General features: G+C 33.0%; 2 protein-coding genes across 2 annotated transcripts in view; one reads left to right on the forward strand and one right to left on the reverse strand.

Moving 5' to 3' along the window:
- Positions 1-10,773: 10,773 nt before the first annotated feature.
- LOC125837682 (protein OXIDATIVE STRESS 3 LIKE 2-like) lies at positions 10,774-11,733 on the forward strand. Its single transcript, XM_049516764.1, has 2 exons — positions 10,774-11,254; positions 11,388-11,733. The coding sequence occupies exons 1-2, from the start codon at positions 10,986-10,988 to the stop codon at positions 11,719-11,721; spliced, it is 603 nt and encodes a 200-aa protein (XP_049372721.1). The 5' UTR covers positions 10,774-10,985; the 3' UTR covers positions 11,722-11,733.
- Positions 11,734-12,257: 524 nt separating this feature from the next.
- The window catches only part of LOC125837663 (myosin-15), a 49,951-nt gene continuing 43,255 nt past the window's right edge, over positions 12,258-18,953 (reverse strand). Inside the window, exons 31-38 of the mRNA XM_049516744.1 lie at positions 16,908-17,045; positions 13,990-14,060; positions 13,795-13,894; positions 13,653-13,709; positions 13,511-13,567; positions 13,348-13,428; positions 13,184-13,266; positions 12,258-12,770 (exon numbers count right to left, since the gene is read on the reverse strand). Of these exons, the coding sequence (XP_049372701.1) occupies positions 12,647-12,770; positions 13,184-13,266; positions 13,348-13,428; positions 13,511-13,567; positions 13,653-13,709; positions 13,795-13,894; positions 13,990-14,060; positions 16,908-17,045 (711 nt within the window). The 3' untranslated portion in view covers positions 12,258-12,646. The remainder of the gene's footprint in view (positions 12,771-13,183; positions 13,267-13,347; positions 13,429-13,510; positions 13,568-13,652; positions 13,710-13,794; positions 13,895-13,989; positions 14,061-16,907; positions 17,046-18,953) is intronic.

Consider the following 18,953-nt stretch of genomic DNA (forward strand, 5'->3'; position numbering starts at 1 on the left):
GTTTTCTCTAAGATTGATTTAAGGTTTGGTTACCATCAGTTAAAGATTGAGGCGGTTAAGAATTGGGTTCGACCAAGTTCTATGATTGAAATTAGTAGTTTTATGGAGCTCGCTAGCTACTATTGTTGCTTGTGGTATGATTTGAGTCCAATTGGTATCTCCTAATTCCAATTGGTATCTCAACGAAGTGAACTGGACGTCATAGTCCCGGCTGAAGGGACACAAGAAAGTTAATTGGAACTGAGAAGGTTCCAATTGGTATCTGGCCTTAGCGGTCGTATAAGGCATAGATGATCAGTAATGGTCGTCTATGGAACGAACTAATTAAGGAATTTGGACTTATCTGCAAGTTGTAACTGTTTGAGTGTCGTGAAATTTGTTGTGAAAAGAAAGTCATCACGAGATTACGTGCAAGGGTCTAGATAAATTACGATGTGGTTCATAAGCGAGAAATCTGGACGTGCATTGCAACCAACTAATAACCCTGTGAGAGTTTCGGTATATCTTGGGGATATGTGTGTGGTAGTGTTGAAACAATGTAAAAGGACTCTAAAGTGTGTACTTCGTTAGGTTGACCGGAGGGTAGACAATGATTGTCCTAGATAAAAGGATTTTCTTAAATGCCTAGTTATAGCCGGGAAATCTAGGGGAAATATAGAAAAGAGAGGAACCCATAAATTATTGGCAGGGGTTCTGTTTCTGTCAGGTGGGATTTCCCCCGCCACGGCGATTTCCCCCGCCACGGCGAGATCGCCAGTGCAGGATTTCTCCCGCCAGAGCGGGACAGGGCGAAAATCCCAACTCTGTCTCCCATATTTTCCCCTAGTCACAATTATGGACCCTGAATCATACTCGAACTAACTCCCGCGATCTAATTCAGTGTTCAACAATCGAATATAAGTTATAAGGTGTGTTAAAATTGTGGAAAACCTGCACATATGAGGAGGAAATCAGCGAGGTCGTGGGGCCGGGGAAATGGTAATGCAGGTAGAGGAGTAGTGTAGCCAGGCGAGGAGGTTACCCATCAAGACGATAGGGCTCAATTATATACTTTTTCGGGCAAGATCGAATTTGAGGTGTGTGATGTAGTGGTCACTAGTGCTACTCTTGTATGTGCCCGGATGGATATTGTTTTATGTGATCTGGGTTCTACTTATTCGTATGTGTCAGTTCAATTGCCTTGGGATTTGATGTGGTTTGTGATATACTTGATGCCCCCATCCATGTTTCTACCCCAGTTGAAGAGTCAGTCATAGTCACCCATGTGTATCTTTGTCTTGTTGTGGTTATGGATTTTCAAACTTGGGTTGATTTGGTTATGCTGGATATGACTGACTTGATATAATCTTAGGCATGACTTGATTGTCCCCCTATTATACCGGGCTTAATTGTAATATTAAGTCGGTTACTCTAGCTATCTCCAGTAGGGAAAGATTAGAGTTGGAAGGGGTGTACAAGCCTAAGCTAGCTAAGATCATATCCTTCATTCGGGCTAGAAAACTGGTGGGGCAGGGTGTTTGGCTTATTTGGCACATATTCGGGATGTTGAGGTCGAGTCTCCCTCTATTGAGTCTAATCCTGTAGTGACTGAATTTAGATGAGTGTTTTCTATTGATTTGTCTGGTATGCCTTCGGATAGAGATATAGATTTCTGCATTGATTTGGAAATTGGCACTCCTCCTTATCGCATGGCTCTGGCAGAATTGAGAGAGCTTAAAGCTCAAATCCAAGAGCTTCTTGATTAAGGTTTATCGTCCTAGTGTTTCCACGTGGGGTGCTCCTGTCTTGTTTGTTAAAAAGAATGAGGGTAGTATGAGGACTGGTGATTTTATCTTATGTCATAAATGAGTGGATTGATACCGGAATGACAAGCTTATGGATAAAGAAAGTCCCATTGAGCATTCTTAGGTGAAGGTAATTGAACAGTTTAGTAAGTAAATGTGTATAAAATTGGGTTAGCCCTTTGAATTTGATAGGTATACCTGAGTTTGAGGTGTCATGTCGATGAAAAGGTTGACTTCGTAGTGATAGCCAGGGCTAACTGAGTGTAATGGTGGTATGAGTTCGTGATGGATTGTGATGGGATGTAACTATATACTAAGATTGTTGGTAAATCAAATTTTGTATAGTAAGTACGATTTGCGAGTATCTAAGGTCGTGGTTTTCTAATATTGGGTGAGTAACGTGGTTGTATGGAAAGTTTTAAGAGATGGTGGGACACCACTCGAATAGAATGTTAAAGAGATAGAGTTATAATAAAGGAAAATATAGTGGGATGTAGTACAACCTTTAGAGAGAGGCCAGAGCAAGAATATTTTATTTGATTGCAAAGGCTAAAGAGGTATCCTCAGAGGGGTAGATAATTGGGTTCAGTGACACGTGATTTCATTGTTTTGTTGTGGCTATGGTAATAGTGTCATGGGTCCATCAGATGAGTTAAGAAACTACTGAAAAAAGACTTGAGAAACGATTGTGCAGACATTAGCTTGAGTGTGATGATAAGTGCTTTGTTTTTGTTTTTGAGTTTAGTAATGTGTACGATTGAATTTTTAGCGAAATAATTGTAAGATCGATGGAGAGGCGATCCATGATAAGCGAGGATCCATGAATTCATAAAATAAATCTTCAAGATATACATTAATGTTGATAGATAAAGGGATTGTGTTAAACGATCGAGTTTACAATTCAGAGTTTTCATTGCAAATCTACATTCGTGGTGATATATTTTGTCAAGGTATGAATTGGAAATGTGAGAAATGATCAATTGTATCCGGTATTGAGCATTTGAAAGGACTTACACTTGGGTTGAGTCGTAAGTTTACTACTATTGATTGTTAAGTACCTAAGTAAGGTTTCATTTTTAAAAGTGTTGATTTATAATTAGGTAACAGGTCGGAGTGTTTATGATGGTTGTTAGTGTTGTGAGTATGATTCACTAGCTATGCTCTAGTGTGTTTTCACTTTTGTGGGTGGATCCCTAGTGGTGGATCAGGGGTACTAAATCATGTGATGTTCTCTTGGTTTAATGGAAAGATTGGAAAGATTTGGTTATTTCGAATGACATAATTGGTGTTGTCTTAGAGTTGTTAAAGTATTTTAGTAGTTCTACATGTACCACCTTGCTTATGAGAATTTATAGAAGAGCTACCATGCATATTTGTGGTTGTCCGACAATCTTAATATTCCTCTAGTCGTCGAGGTCATGTATCGATTATGTATGGTTGAATGTGGGGATCATTGGGTCCAATTCTACTGTTCTTAAGAGGTAATCTACAATTACTAAATCTAGCATTTCAATAGTGTTGTTGGAAGGTTGTATGATTGGACATATCCCTCGATGAGTATCTGATTTCTAAAGATCAAATTGGTTATAACTTAAGCTCATAGGAATTTATGTTGTGGGATGGAGATGTTGTTGAGAACTGTGATTGTTGGGCATTATGAGTGTGTTGGTTGGTTCAGGATCACTTCTAATTGTAGTGAGTATTGATTTAGAATGCTATCATGCTTATGTGAGAAATGATTAGTCCTGATGATTGTGTCAAGATACTTGATAACATGTGGCAGACATGTGTACGATCAACTTTGGTGGTTATTGAGAATCGTTTTGTTGATTAGTTACATTTACATACAACAATATTTATCACTCGAGTATTGAGATGACTTCATTGAGGCATTGTAAGGGAGAATGTGTAGGTATTCAATTGGTTAGTTTAAGGTTGGAGATGTGAAACCCTTAGGGGGTAATGAGATTCTGTAAGAAAGCCATGCGAGACAAGTATCCCCAGTAATTTGACGATTCAGATACTACTTTACCCTTACTTTAGCCAGTTTTTCCTAGTTGATCACTCGGGGACAAGTGATGGGTAAATTGGTATCTATTGTAACGACTCAATTCCGTCATTAGGGAAAAGCTAATAGGGAAAGAATTGGGTTCAAAAACCTTTTTTTGGTAGTAGCTTGGGATTTCCTAGCCTAGTCTAGTTTTGGACGAAATCGGATTCAGTGAGGTCTAGGGAAATTTGGTAACAAATGAGAGATCTAATTATGAATTTGATTACATGAATAGATAGCTAAGACGTTAAGGAATCCGTACGACTTTACGGAATTGAATTCGGGTGAGTAGAACTCTCGGAATCGATCTTAGCATGAACTGTGTTTTCTGAGCGTCGTTGGTTAAAGGTGTGTTGTGAAATGGGGGTCTTGAAATTATTAAAATATCTTACTGGTTCCGTGAAAGGGAAGACTCAAGTGCCTTAGGGGATTCAAGCTTGGATTCGAGGTAGGTGATGGTTGTGATTTCATGTTGGTGTGATGTATGTTTGTAATTGCTCATTATAATACATGTATGTATGCGAATGTTGCATTATTGATCACCCTAATCGTAAATGAGGATAATTGAATAATTGTATGTCATGAATTACCTCTTGTTGTATGATTGTGAGAATATACATTGTGATTGTGGTTTGTTGAATGGATCGGGTGTTGCGTTCCGACACACTAACTTGGATCGGTTGTCATGTTTCGGCATAAGCATGGGATCGATTTCCACGTTTCGGCATAAATATAGGATCGGTTGCCATGTTCCGACATAAACATGGGATCGAGTACCACGTTCTGGTATGCTAATAGTTTGGGTGTGTGTTCCATGAGAGGACCAATGAATTGGGTTCCATGAGAGGACCATTGAATTGTATTGTGTATCTACTTGTGATGATTACTTTCATATCTAATGATGATTGATATTGGAAGACTGTATGTTGCTTTAAATTGATAACCAATGTGTCTTATTGAGAACGTGGAATGCTATATTGATCCTGAAAAGATGACTAATACTGTATATGTTTGGTATATGCATGTTTTATAATGTTGTGGTTACTTGTATGTGTTTCACTTATTGAGCTAATTGTGTGATCCCACTAGTACACTGTGGTTGTGTACTGATACTGCACTTGCTTGTTCTTTGTTGAGTACAGGGCATCTTCAGGCGGTTATTGATAGACCTTAGTTAGGTGACTTTTGAGCGTGACCGGATTAAAGGGTGAGCCATTTCTTTCAGGTTGCCATGAATATTTCCTGTTTAAGTCCACTCTTTTCGGACTCAGACTATTTGTTTAAGGTGTTTGTTTAGTTTACCCCTTGTTCTTAGGCTTGTCGTTAGTAGAGTTTTGGTACAATGACTTTCAGGTTCTAGGGGTTGTTCTTCCACATTAGTTTGTTAGTTGTCTGTTAAAACCTTGGAGTTTATGGTGACTCCATTGTTATAGTCATTTAAACCTGCGTCCGTATTTTTAAATGTTTTAGTTTTCATAGAATTTATTTGTTTGAGTTGTAGTAATGGTTCTCCCATCGGAGGGTTTGTGTGGCTGCCAATTACGACGATCTGGATCGTAACAGAGACAAGTTTGTGCATATTTTGGAGTCTATACTTGATTGTTTAGTAGTTTTGTACCATTGTCCACCAAATTGTGGGATTGGATCATGTATTGTCGTATATATTTATGTCATTTTTTCTTTTCCACTGTTTATTTTTCCTTTTATGTTGTTGTTTCCACTGATTTTAAGATTTATACCCACTAGAGATTGTTACTTGTCGTTCCAGACTATGGATTGACTTATCTATCGGTGTCATCATTACGCAAAAGTCAAATCTGCCCAGGATGGACACCTGCCATCCAAATGTGATGTTGGTCAGATTATATTGAGTTAAAAAATCTCACCTTCTTTTTGTATTTGGAGTTAGACTTTATTATTAGTATTACATTTCCAATAGATAGTTGATAAATATTATGACATATATAGGCGATATTATGTTGGCTATGTTGTTGATTTTTTAAGAGAGATTTTTTTTAGATAAATCTAAAAATAAGAGAAATTTTATCCGATTTTTTGTAAATTTTCATAATCTTTTAAATTCTATTCCTTAGCACTTATCGAGGTCCTAAATTGGATCGCGATTCATAGAGACTCCACTCCATAAATGTACAATTATTGTGTTATGTTTCGTTTTGATCATTTCAAATGTAGAATGATTTTTTATGAATACTATTCATTTGATTTATGATTTCATGCTTATCAAAAAAATCAAATGACTTTGTAAATACTTTCTCTTCAACAATTACGTATTTGTCTTATTTATAAATACATATTAGGTTGGTTTGCTTGGTTAGAATTAAGACATTGGATGCCAATTTGTCTCACAAAGAATTTGGGACGTGACAAATTGAATTTCATTGAATTGTTCTAATCTTAATTAAAATAAGTAGAGCTTAGTAATTAAGTAATCAAAATATTCTACCTAAATCTCAAGATTTATTTCTTCGATTTGTTTATACAAAAAAAATCATTATCAAATATTGTGATTAATTGGCAAGTGTTCCAGCATTTTTAATTAGAGGCTTCGATTTGAGCTCTGCAAATATAATCATTATTGGTTAGAACATTTTACTTCAAATAAGATTTTCAATATAAATTTAAATTAACTGAGCCATAAAATGAATATTGAATACCAAAAAATAGATAGAATTTTTTTTGTCGTTCATGTACATTGTACTGATTATCACTTGTTTCTAGATAATGATTCCTTCATATGTATATACTTTATCCGTTTCATATTAGTTGATTATTATACTAAATAAAGTTATTTTATATTAGTTATCACCTTACTAAATTAAGAAAACATTAATTATTATTTTTCTATATTACCCTTGTAATTAATTCTTTTTAAAGTGTTTACATTTATTTGTAAAATTTTCAAAAAAATTTTTAGTAAAACCATTTTTTTATGTACGATTTCTTAAGCAGCATATAAATAAAAATCGATTAACTAATGAAACGAAAGGAGTATCAATTTGAGGTGATATTTAGAAGCACAAGAAAATGGTTGAGAGTAAATCATGGAGGAGAGAGAAGTTAAAGACACAAATCTAATAAAATTTTGGGAAAATTATATGAAATAGAAAATTATTAATTCAAATTAAATGTTATAGCCATAGTTTATTTTAATTGTAATTCGCAGCAAACATCCCCTTTTTTTGCCATCTGATTCGATATACAATTAGTCATTTTGGGTATACAATTAGTCATTTTATACATTTCAATATAAAATGTGTTTGTGTTTGTATAAAGCGAGAGAAAAGTGTATATACAAATACAAATACATATATTTTCGTCTTATGCACTTATAATTATATAAATACAGATATTATTATACAAATTACAATGTATAAATGAATTTATACAAAACTGAACAATTTATATAAAATTGGATGTTTGTAGCGAATTATACAAATCAAAAGCTCCCTAGCAAACATAAAACTTGTTATGAAGCGCAATTATGCAAACTATAGCTATAACATACAAATCATTTGTATTTTTATGTTTGATATATGTGAAAGTTGTTCTAAAATCTTATCTTAAGATAATGAGATGTGGATTTGGATAAGCCTATTATGGCTACCTAGTCCTTGCTCATCAACACATCAACATTTTTTAACTCTGACTTCCTCTTCATTTTTTATTTCTTTTTGGCGAAAAAAGACTTTAAATTTTATGAATTCACAACACTTTCAAAAATAAATTAATTGTAAGGGCGCAATTGATTCTATTTTAGTTTTGTAAGTTATAAATATTTCCTTCATTTCATATTAACTGTTCACTTTTCACTTTAATTATCAATAAAAATGATAATTTTACTAATTTACTCCTTCAAAAACTTTTTTTAAATTTTACAAACTTGTTTATATAATCTTTTTTTTAAAAATAAACTAATTATAAAGGTGAAATGAGAAAAAATTAATTAATTGTAGCTAAATTTTATAAATGAATAACTAATTTGGGATAACTATTTATAATAAGGCGGAACATTAATATGACATCAAAAAAAATTAGTACAATTATTTTTAATAATGTGAACCAATATGAAACGGCGAGAGTATCAAAATCATATAAAGATTTTTTCTTTATTATTTAGTTTTGGTCTTGTCAATTTTCTTCAATTTGAATCAAAATTGAATTGTTAGTGAAATTAGGAGGACAAAAACCAAAAGTAGCCACATTTTATTTTGTCCAAATTATATATATAATAAGGTCTTTCTTAGCCATAAAAAAAAATATAGCACAATGAATGAGATAGCTCATTCATTAAAGTTCTAAGGTTTAAGCTTTGAGTATTAAAAAAATTCTTTGTAGGAAGCATTCTCCCCTGAATGAGGCCCTACAATGCGCAATCAAAATTAATCAAATTTCAATATGAGTATCAAACATATATATATATATATATATATATGTCTCCTTTTAAGGGAAATCCTTCACAAATTCTCTTAATTCCTCATAATGCAATTTTATCTAAAGGCCATTATATATATTATGCAATCACTATCCTACCAACCTTATGTTTCCCTCTCAATAACAGACGGTATTCTGCCGCATTCAGGAATTTTTGTATAATTTTTTTTTCAAAAGTTGTTAAATTTCTTCACTTGGAGAAGAGTTGGGGTGGTTAAACAAAACATGACATAATTTCAATTGATCATGGAGGTGATCCTAGATCGAAAGTCATGAATGTTAATAATTAGGATAGAAGGATAGTAGATAGTCAAGTATTGTCTTTTCATAGTATGATTTTAGATCTCACGTGGTTTGTTCTCCAATATGTATTGATATTTGTTACTACACTTATTTTGTGTATTGTTATTTTGTACATTCTTCTCTCTTACTTTTCTGTTTTTTTTTTCTTAATCGAAGATCTACTCTATAATGATAGAAATAACATTTAAAGAAATTATTTTTTAAAAGCCTACACTTATCAAAATTATATATTGATAGGTTGTTGATGATGATTTTCATCCTCTTAATTTTAATATTTAGTTTTAGGCAACTACACGTCAAGAGAGGAACCACCAACCTTCAAATCCTAGCATAATTTATATCGAAATAAAGATTACGATAATTTATAGCTATAGTATAATACCAACACTAGTTTGAATTATTATTACTATTAGGACGACTAACTAACCAATAGGCACGTTTATAAAGTTCGGATTTGACTTTATTTTTCCTCTTCATTTTGTCTTTGTTTTTATTTGTATGAAGACATATATCATAGATTTAAATTAATGATTAAAAATTGATAATTAAAGATATTGTTTAATCAAAATTGATATAAGTAATTATGTACTTTCATATATTTATTTTTAAAATATATTTCAATCCCACAGTTTAGTACATAATATTTTTCCTAAATATATTTTTTTTATAATCTTATTTGCCTTGAGTAAAAAAAAATTGGTACTTGCTTTTGATTATTTTTTTTCATCCCAAATTATTTTAGTCTAATTTGGATGTTTTGAAAAATAAGAATGGGAAAATTATGCAGAGAAGCAAAGATACTAGTTAATTAGCTAACATAGCTATAGTTTAATTAATTATGGCTCACAGCTTAATTTTAGCTATAATTACGTCATCTCTCTCGCCTTTTTTATACATATACAATTATATGACAAATATACAAATACAATTCACCTCTCTCCACTCTCTACCCTCTCTCGCTCGCCTCTCTCCTCCCTCTAACATGTAGTTACGAATCGTAAATTATAGCTAGAAAACATAATTAAGTTATTTTTGAGTGGCTATAAGCGAAAATTCCCCAAGAAGAATTGCAGTGTTCAAAGAGAAGACAAATTTGGATCCTCCTACTTTAAAAAATATATCACTAGAATTTAGTGTAATTTTTCTTTTGTCGGACAGATATTGTAAATAATGCAACAATTAAATATTTGAATTTGACAAAATAAATATTTATATAATAAAGAATAATTGAAGATACATATTTTAAGCCTTCAAACTTCTCTTATTTCTCTTATATATATATAAAGCGGCTAGAATTGTGTAATTGACTTATATTTTTGGGAGTAAATAGTATAAAATATCTATATCTTAATTATGGTTAAAACGTATTTTTAATTTATTAATAATAAGGGTAATATTGGATAAAATCAATAAATTTATCTTGATTTATTAAAATGAACAAGTGAAAACAAAATTTTATTTTTAAGAAAAGGGTCAAATAAAATCAAACTGAGGGAGTAAATAATTTAATTCTACAGTATATTACTTACCATTTATTATGAAATACTCCCTCCGTCCATTTTTGTTTGTCATGTTGCACTTTTTGAAAGTCAATTTGACTAATTTTCAAATTTAAATTAGATTACATTACTTTGATATTTTAAAAAAATAAATTAGATATTCAAAAATTATACGAAAAATACTATAAATTACAATTTTTTGCATATCAATATGATGAAAAAATACATCATTAAATGTTAGTCAAAGTTCTTATAGTTTGATTCTATAAAAGAAAACTGTGACAATTAAAAATGGACGAAGTGAGTATGAATTAATGTTTACTTGTTATCTTTAAAGTTAAGTTAATTTGCATAAATATTTTCTTTGAACAAAAAGTCAAAACTTTAGTTAAAATGGTAAAGAAATTATTGGATGAGATATAAACTATAGGATTAGGTTTATCCTTAACAATAAATAGCTGTAAAGCTGACTAGATTCATATCCCTGCTTTGGATTAACCAATGAATTTACATGTCATAATGACATTGCTTAGTGGCTACCATTAATTATTAATTTCAAATTAATTTTATTTCTTTTTCTAACAAAGGACAACCAGTGGATTAGGATTCAAGATAAGACCTACCCTTTCTTTTTTTATGTATAATATATATCCATACCCCATTATTCAATTCAATCTTCTGTTACTTAATTATCTTGTTTTATCTTTTCATTTTAAATACAATGATAATGATAACTCATCATCTTATATCTCCTTGTTGTTTCCAAGATCCAAGAATTTTCCTATGGTGAAGATTTGTCTTTCTTTCTAGCCTTTTCTTTGAAACACCATTTCTTGGTTTTTGATTTTAATTTTAATATTTATTTGTTGCAAGCATAAGGGAAAACAAATTATAAAAATGTCTATAAGTATGATTATGGATAAAAGGGAAGTTGAAGGTTCATGTGGATTTATGGATGCATTATCATGTGATCCACAAGAGGCATTTTTTGGTGGTAATAAACAAGTGTTTATTAATGAGGAGAAGGCATGCACTTGTAGTTCTTCATCATCTATTGGGGAAAATAGTGATACTATATCACATGAAGAATCAATGGATGATGATTTTCAAGAAGTTGAGAGTCCTTTCACTTCCATCCAACCTCTACACCAAGTTTTACCAATTAGGTATTTTTCTTTTGAATTCTGCGTACACTCTATCCTATCCTATCCTGACTTCATTTCACTGGATCTGTTGTATTTTCGTTTAAAAGAAAATGTTTTTTGTGGGCATGAATTGAATTGTTTATCCTGTTTGCAGAAAGGGTATGTCAAGGTTCTATAATGGAAAGTCAAAATCATTCACAAGTTTAAGAGAAGCTTCAACTTCATCTTCTGTGAAAGAATTAGCAAAGCCAGAAAATGCTTCCTATATCAACAAGAAAAGAAGAAACATATTGGCATGTCGTTTACCCAACAAGAAGAACCACACTGGCATCTCAAAGAAGAAACATATTGGCATATTGGCTATGAATTCTGGTCTTTGTGACAACTCCACAAGTTGGAGATCATTTTCCTTGGCTGATTTACAATTTGTTTCTGTTACAACAACTCCTACTACATTACAACAAGCTGAAAAGAAACCAACTAATTGAGCATTTGGATGATTAATTAACTCGTTCTTCTCTTCATTTAGCAAAAAAGATTCTTGTTTGTACTTTTAGCAATGTGCCAACACATTCTTTTTTGTGACTAGATGTGGCCAACAGCCTCTCAACTAGTTAACCATCTAGAGGCTATGAATGTTGTTATCACTAACATGTTACTGCCAATGTTAACCAACAAGTCAGCAAGCAAAGCAAAAAATAAAAAACTACACAAGATAGTTTTCTTCTTTGTTTGCAGAATCATTATCGTTGGTTTAGAGATTAGCTACCATATTATGTTCCAAGAAATAAATGCATGACAATAGAAAAACGAACCACACAGATCGAACATCTAACTAAAATCATTAATCTTGAAATCTGTTAACACTTCCAACTTTCAGTAAAATTGGAAGGAAAGAAGTTTGGATGGCTGTCAGAAACAGGTTTGAATATTTGCTACAACATGAAGTTTCCACAAAAAAAAGGGGTATTCACATTAATTATATCAACAAATACAAGCCTAAAATTAGTATATGGAATAGAGATGGTTAAAATGAGCTAAAGGAGATGGGGCTACATTTCTAACAGGGCAAGTGCCTTGAAAACTTCTAAGATGGGGGAAGCATGCAACAATGAAGTAACCAACATGACAAATATACAGAGCTCAAAAGAGCCGGCATTCCGAAAAAACAAGGAAGCCTTTCCAGTAACCTACGCCTAGTGCTGTACAGATTCTACCTAGATCTAGACTGTCGTGTAAGCAAACTGAAGGGATTTTTTTTTTTTGGGAGACAACTTGTCCTGCATTGCCGGGAATCAGTTTGCTATCTTGACATGCAGCTTTTCCCAAGCAAGAATTGGTAGATGTTGCACATCGCGAGTGGAGACTGGAGTTGTACAAGACAAGAATATTCCAAACATGCACATAAAAAGTTCACTTTGTGTGCTGTATCATAAGCAATGCTGATGGATATTCAGATAGGAACTTTGGCAGCTCCATAAGAGAAGGATCTAACTCCGGAAGTGCCATATATATGTCTTCTGTTAAGAACGGAATACTGCAAGCAGCAAGAAATAATTACTTAAGGCAACCAGGAAATGATGAAATGAATTCTCCATACACCAAGCAGCTGATATGAAGCTTGCACCTTATGGACTCATTAAATAAGAAAAATGCATGATCAATGTCAACAGAATGGAATTTTTAAATTGATGGGACTGTAATCTGATTATTATGCAATGTCTGAATATTGAGTATGCTTAATGTTTTCAAGCATTTATGAAATGCTGCTATAGAGAAAAGAAATCATTTCTAATGATTAAAATATTGCTATATCTCAAGGATACCAACATCACTGAACAGTACGACAATCGAGTATTTTAACTTTGACAGAACAATTAACTAGATATTTTAGGAAAAACAAATATCAAACGGAAGAAATGCTGGGATAGAAGTACAGCAAGCTTTTACCTCAGATCATCATCCAACAAAAATGAGTTAGATGTTAGATTCTGAGAATCCTTGTTTAAAATCTCCCTCATCTGTGCGACAACCTACAGATTATACAGTCATATGCCTATGAACAAAAACATACCGAGAAAACAGACTTGGGAGAAATGCAGCAGAACACTTACTTCATTAGATACGCTTTGAGTTCCATACTTGTCATCCCAATACATGGTACTAATTCGATAAATTTGTCTGGTTGTTAATGCCTGTCCAAGATGATGTATTTAAGAATATTCAGTCAGCAAAGAAGATTGACATCTCAATGACATTTTGGGGTTTATTTCTTACCGGGCAAAGGTCCTGTCTTATCTCTTCCAATGATTTCTTCCTCTTTTGATGTATTACCTAGATAGTCACAGCGAATAAAACTTATAGCTCACAGTAAGACTTTCAGATATCAAAGAGCTATTAGCAAGGATATGGCTTCTACCAGAAATCCAACAGCTTGTCTGATATAGTTTAGTTCATGCCAAGATGTACCTGCAAACTACATTCAGCACCCATGTAGTTCTTTCTCAGTTCAACATCTACATTGGAGAACACACAGGAGAAAAAACTGTATTTCTTAATACCTCTTCTTTCGCATTGACTATCCATTTTTCTAGTTCTGCCAAACCAGACTTCACATATTCTCCATTTGAAAATGTGCAACACTCTCGTCGGAGTAAAAGACTTGCAGATTTTAAGACCAAAGAATCATAAACTTTATTTCCACACAAGAGAAAGGACAAGAATTAAGAAAAAAGAAATTTATAAGATCACGATACCTGTTAAAAAGCGATATATTGATGAAGGAGAAAACCTGGGTAGTCAGCTTGCGGATGAAAAATGAAGGCACCTGGGAATTCATCAATACATTCATATACCATAAATCGACAAGAAAAGAAAATTAAAAGTTTTGAAGTAACAAGGAAGAAACTAGGAAAAAGAAGACATCCTCCTATCATCACACTAATGTTTTGCAGTTAATTATCAATTATGTATGTGCAAGTGTCACAAAAACATAATACAAGCTTGCCTCTAGGTCTTTGGTCTAGTGATAAGAGTGCACCTTGTCATGTGTGGGTTAGGCACGTCTCCAGGTTCAACCGCAGCCAAAAGCCTGGTATTTAAGTGGAGAAAGGTAGAGGTGGTCCCATTATCCACCGAGTTTTGAACCATGCACAGAGGTTCTTGGAGATTTTTCAGTTATCAAAAAAACCATAATATGGGCTTTTTCTAAGCAATACCAACAAAATAAAATGTCACCTCTCATAGGATGTTTTGGAGGCTATTAAGCTATACAAAATAGAAGAAAAGGAAAAATTAAAACCAAGTAACTGATTCATCATTAAGGTGATCAGGAATCCTCAGGCAGCACTGATATAGACCTGAGGCAAGCCGAAATAAGGCATATGCACATGCAAACTAATACACCACTAAAGGTGATCATTATGTATCCTCATGAAACACTGAGATAAAGATCAGAAGCAGCATGCACACATTGCTAACTAAATAACCTGACCACAAATATCTGATACTGCGATACATGTGAAACATAGCATTTGTAGAATGTCATTTTACACAAGGATCTACTCTCTCAATTTGATAAGTTAACTGGCAACTTTATTTAGCCAACAATCTAGTCCTGTGGAGAACCCTATGAATATCCTCATGAGAAGGGAGGAATAACTAAGTGAAAAAGACACTCCTCCTCCAACACCAAGGAAGCACCACAGTGGAAATCGCCTCTTGGGTAGAGGTTTGGGAGTAGGGTTTATGATATCCAGGGGACAAAAACAAAGACACTTACGGATTTCCTCATTGCTGAGTTGTCAACAGCATTTTAGATTCTGAAATCTCACCATTAACATTTGGAGCAGAGTAAATTTTTTGGGATAAACAATAATTTCAGTGTTGTGGGACAATGCATCGTATACAAGTAGTATAAAACAAGTAGAGAAGCTACACAAAATTGTGGTTTCCAATGAAAGAGCCCAACCATCTACAAGAACAGGAAGTGTGTGGACGGACCAACATTAATAAAAAACTGTTAAGGGGTCGTTTGGTGTGAGGGATAAAAATAAATAGTGATGGGATAAGAAAATAGTGATGGGAAAAAATTGTTGTATCTTGTTTGGTTGCCATGTTTGGGATAAGTTATCCCACCATTTATATCATAGTGATGGGATAAGTTATCCCATATACATGGTGGGATTAGTTAACCCCAGGATAACTAATCCTGGGATAACTTGTTCCCAACCAAACGACCCCTAAGTTATTCCACATATATACAAAGTCATTTTCCACCACTTCAAAAGCTCTTAGTCCTCTCTAAAAGAATCCAACATGAGAGCTAATGAGGGTACATCCCATGCCCTGCATCATCTTCTTCTTTTTACAGAAGTCCAATTGCGCTGCATGTCCTTGGTGAAGCATACTATATATTTTTCAAATCGTACCATGCCACATGATTCCTACTAACTCATCTGACAGTTAACAACCGACTGCTCTACCACTGAGCTACTGAGGAGCAACAAACTTAATGTTGGAAGTTGACTCTTGTTCTTTGGATCAACCTATGACCGAATAGAAATGAGTTTGTCACTCTTTTTCACACACTACCAAAATAGCATTTTTCCAAAATGGAATAGTTTACTACTCCATTTGTCCCAATTTATATGACTCACTTTCTTTTTTAGTTAGGCCAAAAAGAATAATACATTTCTATATTTAGTAACAATTTAGCTTTAAAATTACCTTTAATGAAATGATTTATAGCCACACAAACATCTATGACTTATATTAGAGCACAAGTTTCAAAAGTCTTTCTTTCTCTCTTAAACTCCACGCGAAGTCAAGCTACACTATATAAGTTGAGACGGAGGGAGTAGTACATTCTCCATTTGACTCATTACTAGACTGTCATACTTTTTAAAATTATTCACAGGGAAACTAACTCTTACAGCCTTCTAATTTAGTCATCATTCTTAAAGACAGGCTGTTCTAGAAAGTTCAAATTTTCCAAAAAAGAAATCCTTAGTTCTGGAATTCTATTTAGAAAGAACGAAATACAACTAGCATCTTAACTTCCGTGCCCACATAATAGAGCACTCACATTGCAAATGAAGAGTACACATAAACGTTTAATGGGTTCCATTTACACATCCACAATCTTAAAAGCCAAAAACTAACCACTACCCTACACTTAGAACAACCACAATAATGAAAATCACAAACTTAAGCCTCCAACTAACCAGACTATTCAGGACCAGATTTTTTTCCCGAGATATGACAAACCCCAAAGCCCCCCAAAGTGGCTATACCCATTTTGCTTCCTTGGTGACTTGAATCACGAACTTCAAGTCTTCATGTTTGAGGTTGAGGACCCCTTCCACTAGGCTATCTCTCCTTTGTCATTATTCATAACCATAATAGTCATCTTAAAAAGAAGAGTAAGAAAAAACACACTTGAGGGAAAAACAGTTATTGCAATAGATATAAATATAAGCAGTTTATTCTAAGGCTAGTTAACAGTAAACAACATAAATGTAACGACAATAGAAAGAAGTTTGCATCATTAAAATGCAACTACAAACTCTGCATATGAAAATTGCATCAAAGAAATTCTTCATCAATGCAATAGCAACCTCAAATGAAGAGGGACAGAAAGATACAGCCAAGACGATGAGAATTATATGCATACATGATTTCCACGTAAGCGACTCAAGAAAGAATCCAGGAATTTGATGATGCTATCCCATTGGCTGCTTGGTGCCTGCTGAGGAATACCACCAGGTGATCTCGTTGATTTCCCTCCATGCACCCGCTGGATTTTTGGTGCCTTCACACATGATCACAATTATGAAAAATTAAACTTGCAGTCTTGGAGAAAAAGGAAGCTTATCAGGTGATGCAAGTATCATGCTTAACTACGGGAAGAACATGAAACCATCAACATTTAGAAATTTCCCAATTTAGTAGCAAATGCCTATTTATAAATTCAACAGAGTTACCCATATACCAATGGCCAATCAAGTATCAGTGAAAATCATCTTAACCCTAAACAAGTTTGTTGGGATTGACAATGACTCTATATCAATTTCGCACTTTCTAGGTGCATTTACATACTTTTTTTTAATTATTATTATTATTATATACTAATAATATATATAGTCCTTGTCCCAATTTATGTGACACTTCTCTTCTTAGTCTATCCCAAAAATAATGATACCTTCTCTTTTTGGGAACTGCTTAATTTCAGGATTCCCGTTTTTTCTCCCTAATGACATCACTTGTAGCCTGTAGGGACTATCACCACCAGTCATTTAAAGGGAAAAAAAAATGTGAAACTTTTGCATGCACATTTAAAAGGATAATTTTGATACTTTGCATATATTTGACTTACAAGTCAAAAATCTTGTTTAATTTCTTACACTTTGTGCTCAATCAGACACCGACACATAAACTGGGCAGCAGGAGCATGTCTTTTGAAAAAACATATTAGGGTTTATTAATAACTAGATGTTCTTTAAATTCCATACTTGCCCATATATTAATGTACAAGGATCTAGATAAACCAAAGACATTGTTGATAAACATCAGACATAATATAAGTGGTCGTTTGGTAAAGTTATTAGAAAAAATAATGCAAGCATTAGTTTTGTGTATTACTAGTACCTTGTTTGGTACACTTTTTCAGCCTATGAATAGCTACTATGTATTGAGGTATGTAATATTAATACATGGAAATCCATGGTATTAGTTATGCAAAGGATTTTAATGCATGTATTAGTATGATTAAAGAAACAATTTCCCCTCAACCTTTTTCACATCCTTTCCACCCTATTTGTGGAGGGTATTTATGTAAAAATAAATTAGAAATTTTGCAATGTATGTTATTTTTAATACACCAAACCAACCACTACATAAGAAAATCTCAAGATAACTAATGCAAGCATTACTTATACACCATACTCAACATGTATGGTATTATTTAGTTCTATGCTTGGTAGGAATTTGGGCTTATAATCCAAGGATTAGTTATACATCCTACATGGTATTATAGGATGTATTACTAATACCTTCCATTTGGAGGTATTAGTAATACATAGGATTTAATACCATGGGATAAGTCTATGTAAAGACAAAATATATCCTCAAATCATTTTAATTAATTTGTTTACGTTCTTGATTTTATGTTTTATATTTGTATAAGAATTTATTTAAATAAATTAGCTTATAGATTATTTAGAGAGTGTTATTTATTACTAAATAAATCCAATACAAAGCAATACAATATTTGAAATGTGCATTGTTTAACATTTACTAATTAAAAAGGCAAATATATCACCACATGACGTTTATGATCTTAATTGAATGTATTATTTGTTGATATATATATATCGTTTTCTAAAATTGCATACATATTAAAACTACAACTTACAATTTATAAAATTGCATACATATTAAAACTACAACTTACAATTTTTATGTGTAAATGTAGATGGTTTATTCAATTTTACTATTGTTTACCGTCTTTCGGTTTTAAAAGTAGATGCTTTTTTTAAAAAAATAAAATGAAAATTGACATTTTGTGAGTGACCAATTTAAGATGACAATTTATTTATCCTCAAATAATTCAAGTGAAAAAATAGCAAACATGACAACAAAATTGTTCTTCTCCTAGCTAGTTAAAAGGCCATAAAAAATTAATATTGTTTGTCAATTATCTACCTTGACCCAATTACAT

Source organism: Solanum verrucosum, unplaced genomic scaffold (genome assembly GCF_900185275.1).
Source record: "Solanum verrucosum unplaced genomic scaffold, falcon-dt-bn FXZP01000133.1, whole genome shotgun sequence".
NCBI classification, from domain to species: Eukaryota; Viridiplantae; Streptophyta; class Magnoliopsida; order Solanales; family Solanaceae; genus Solanum; species Solanum verrucosum.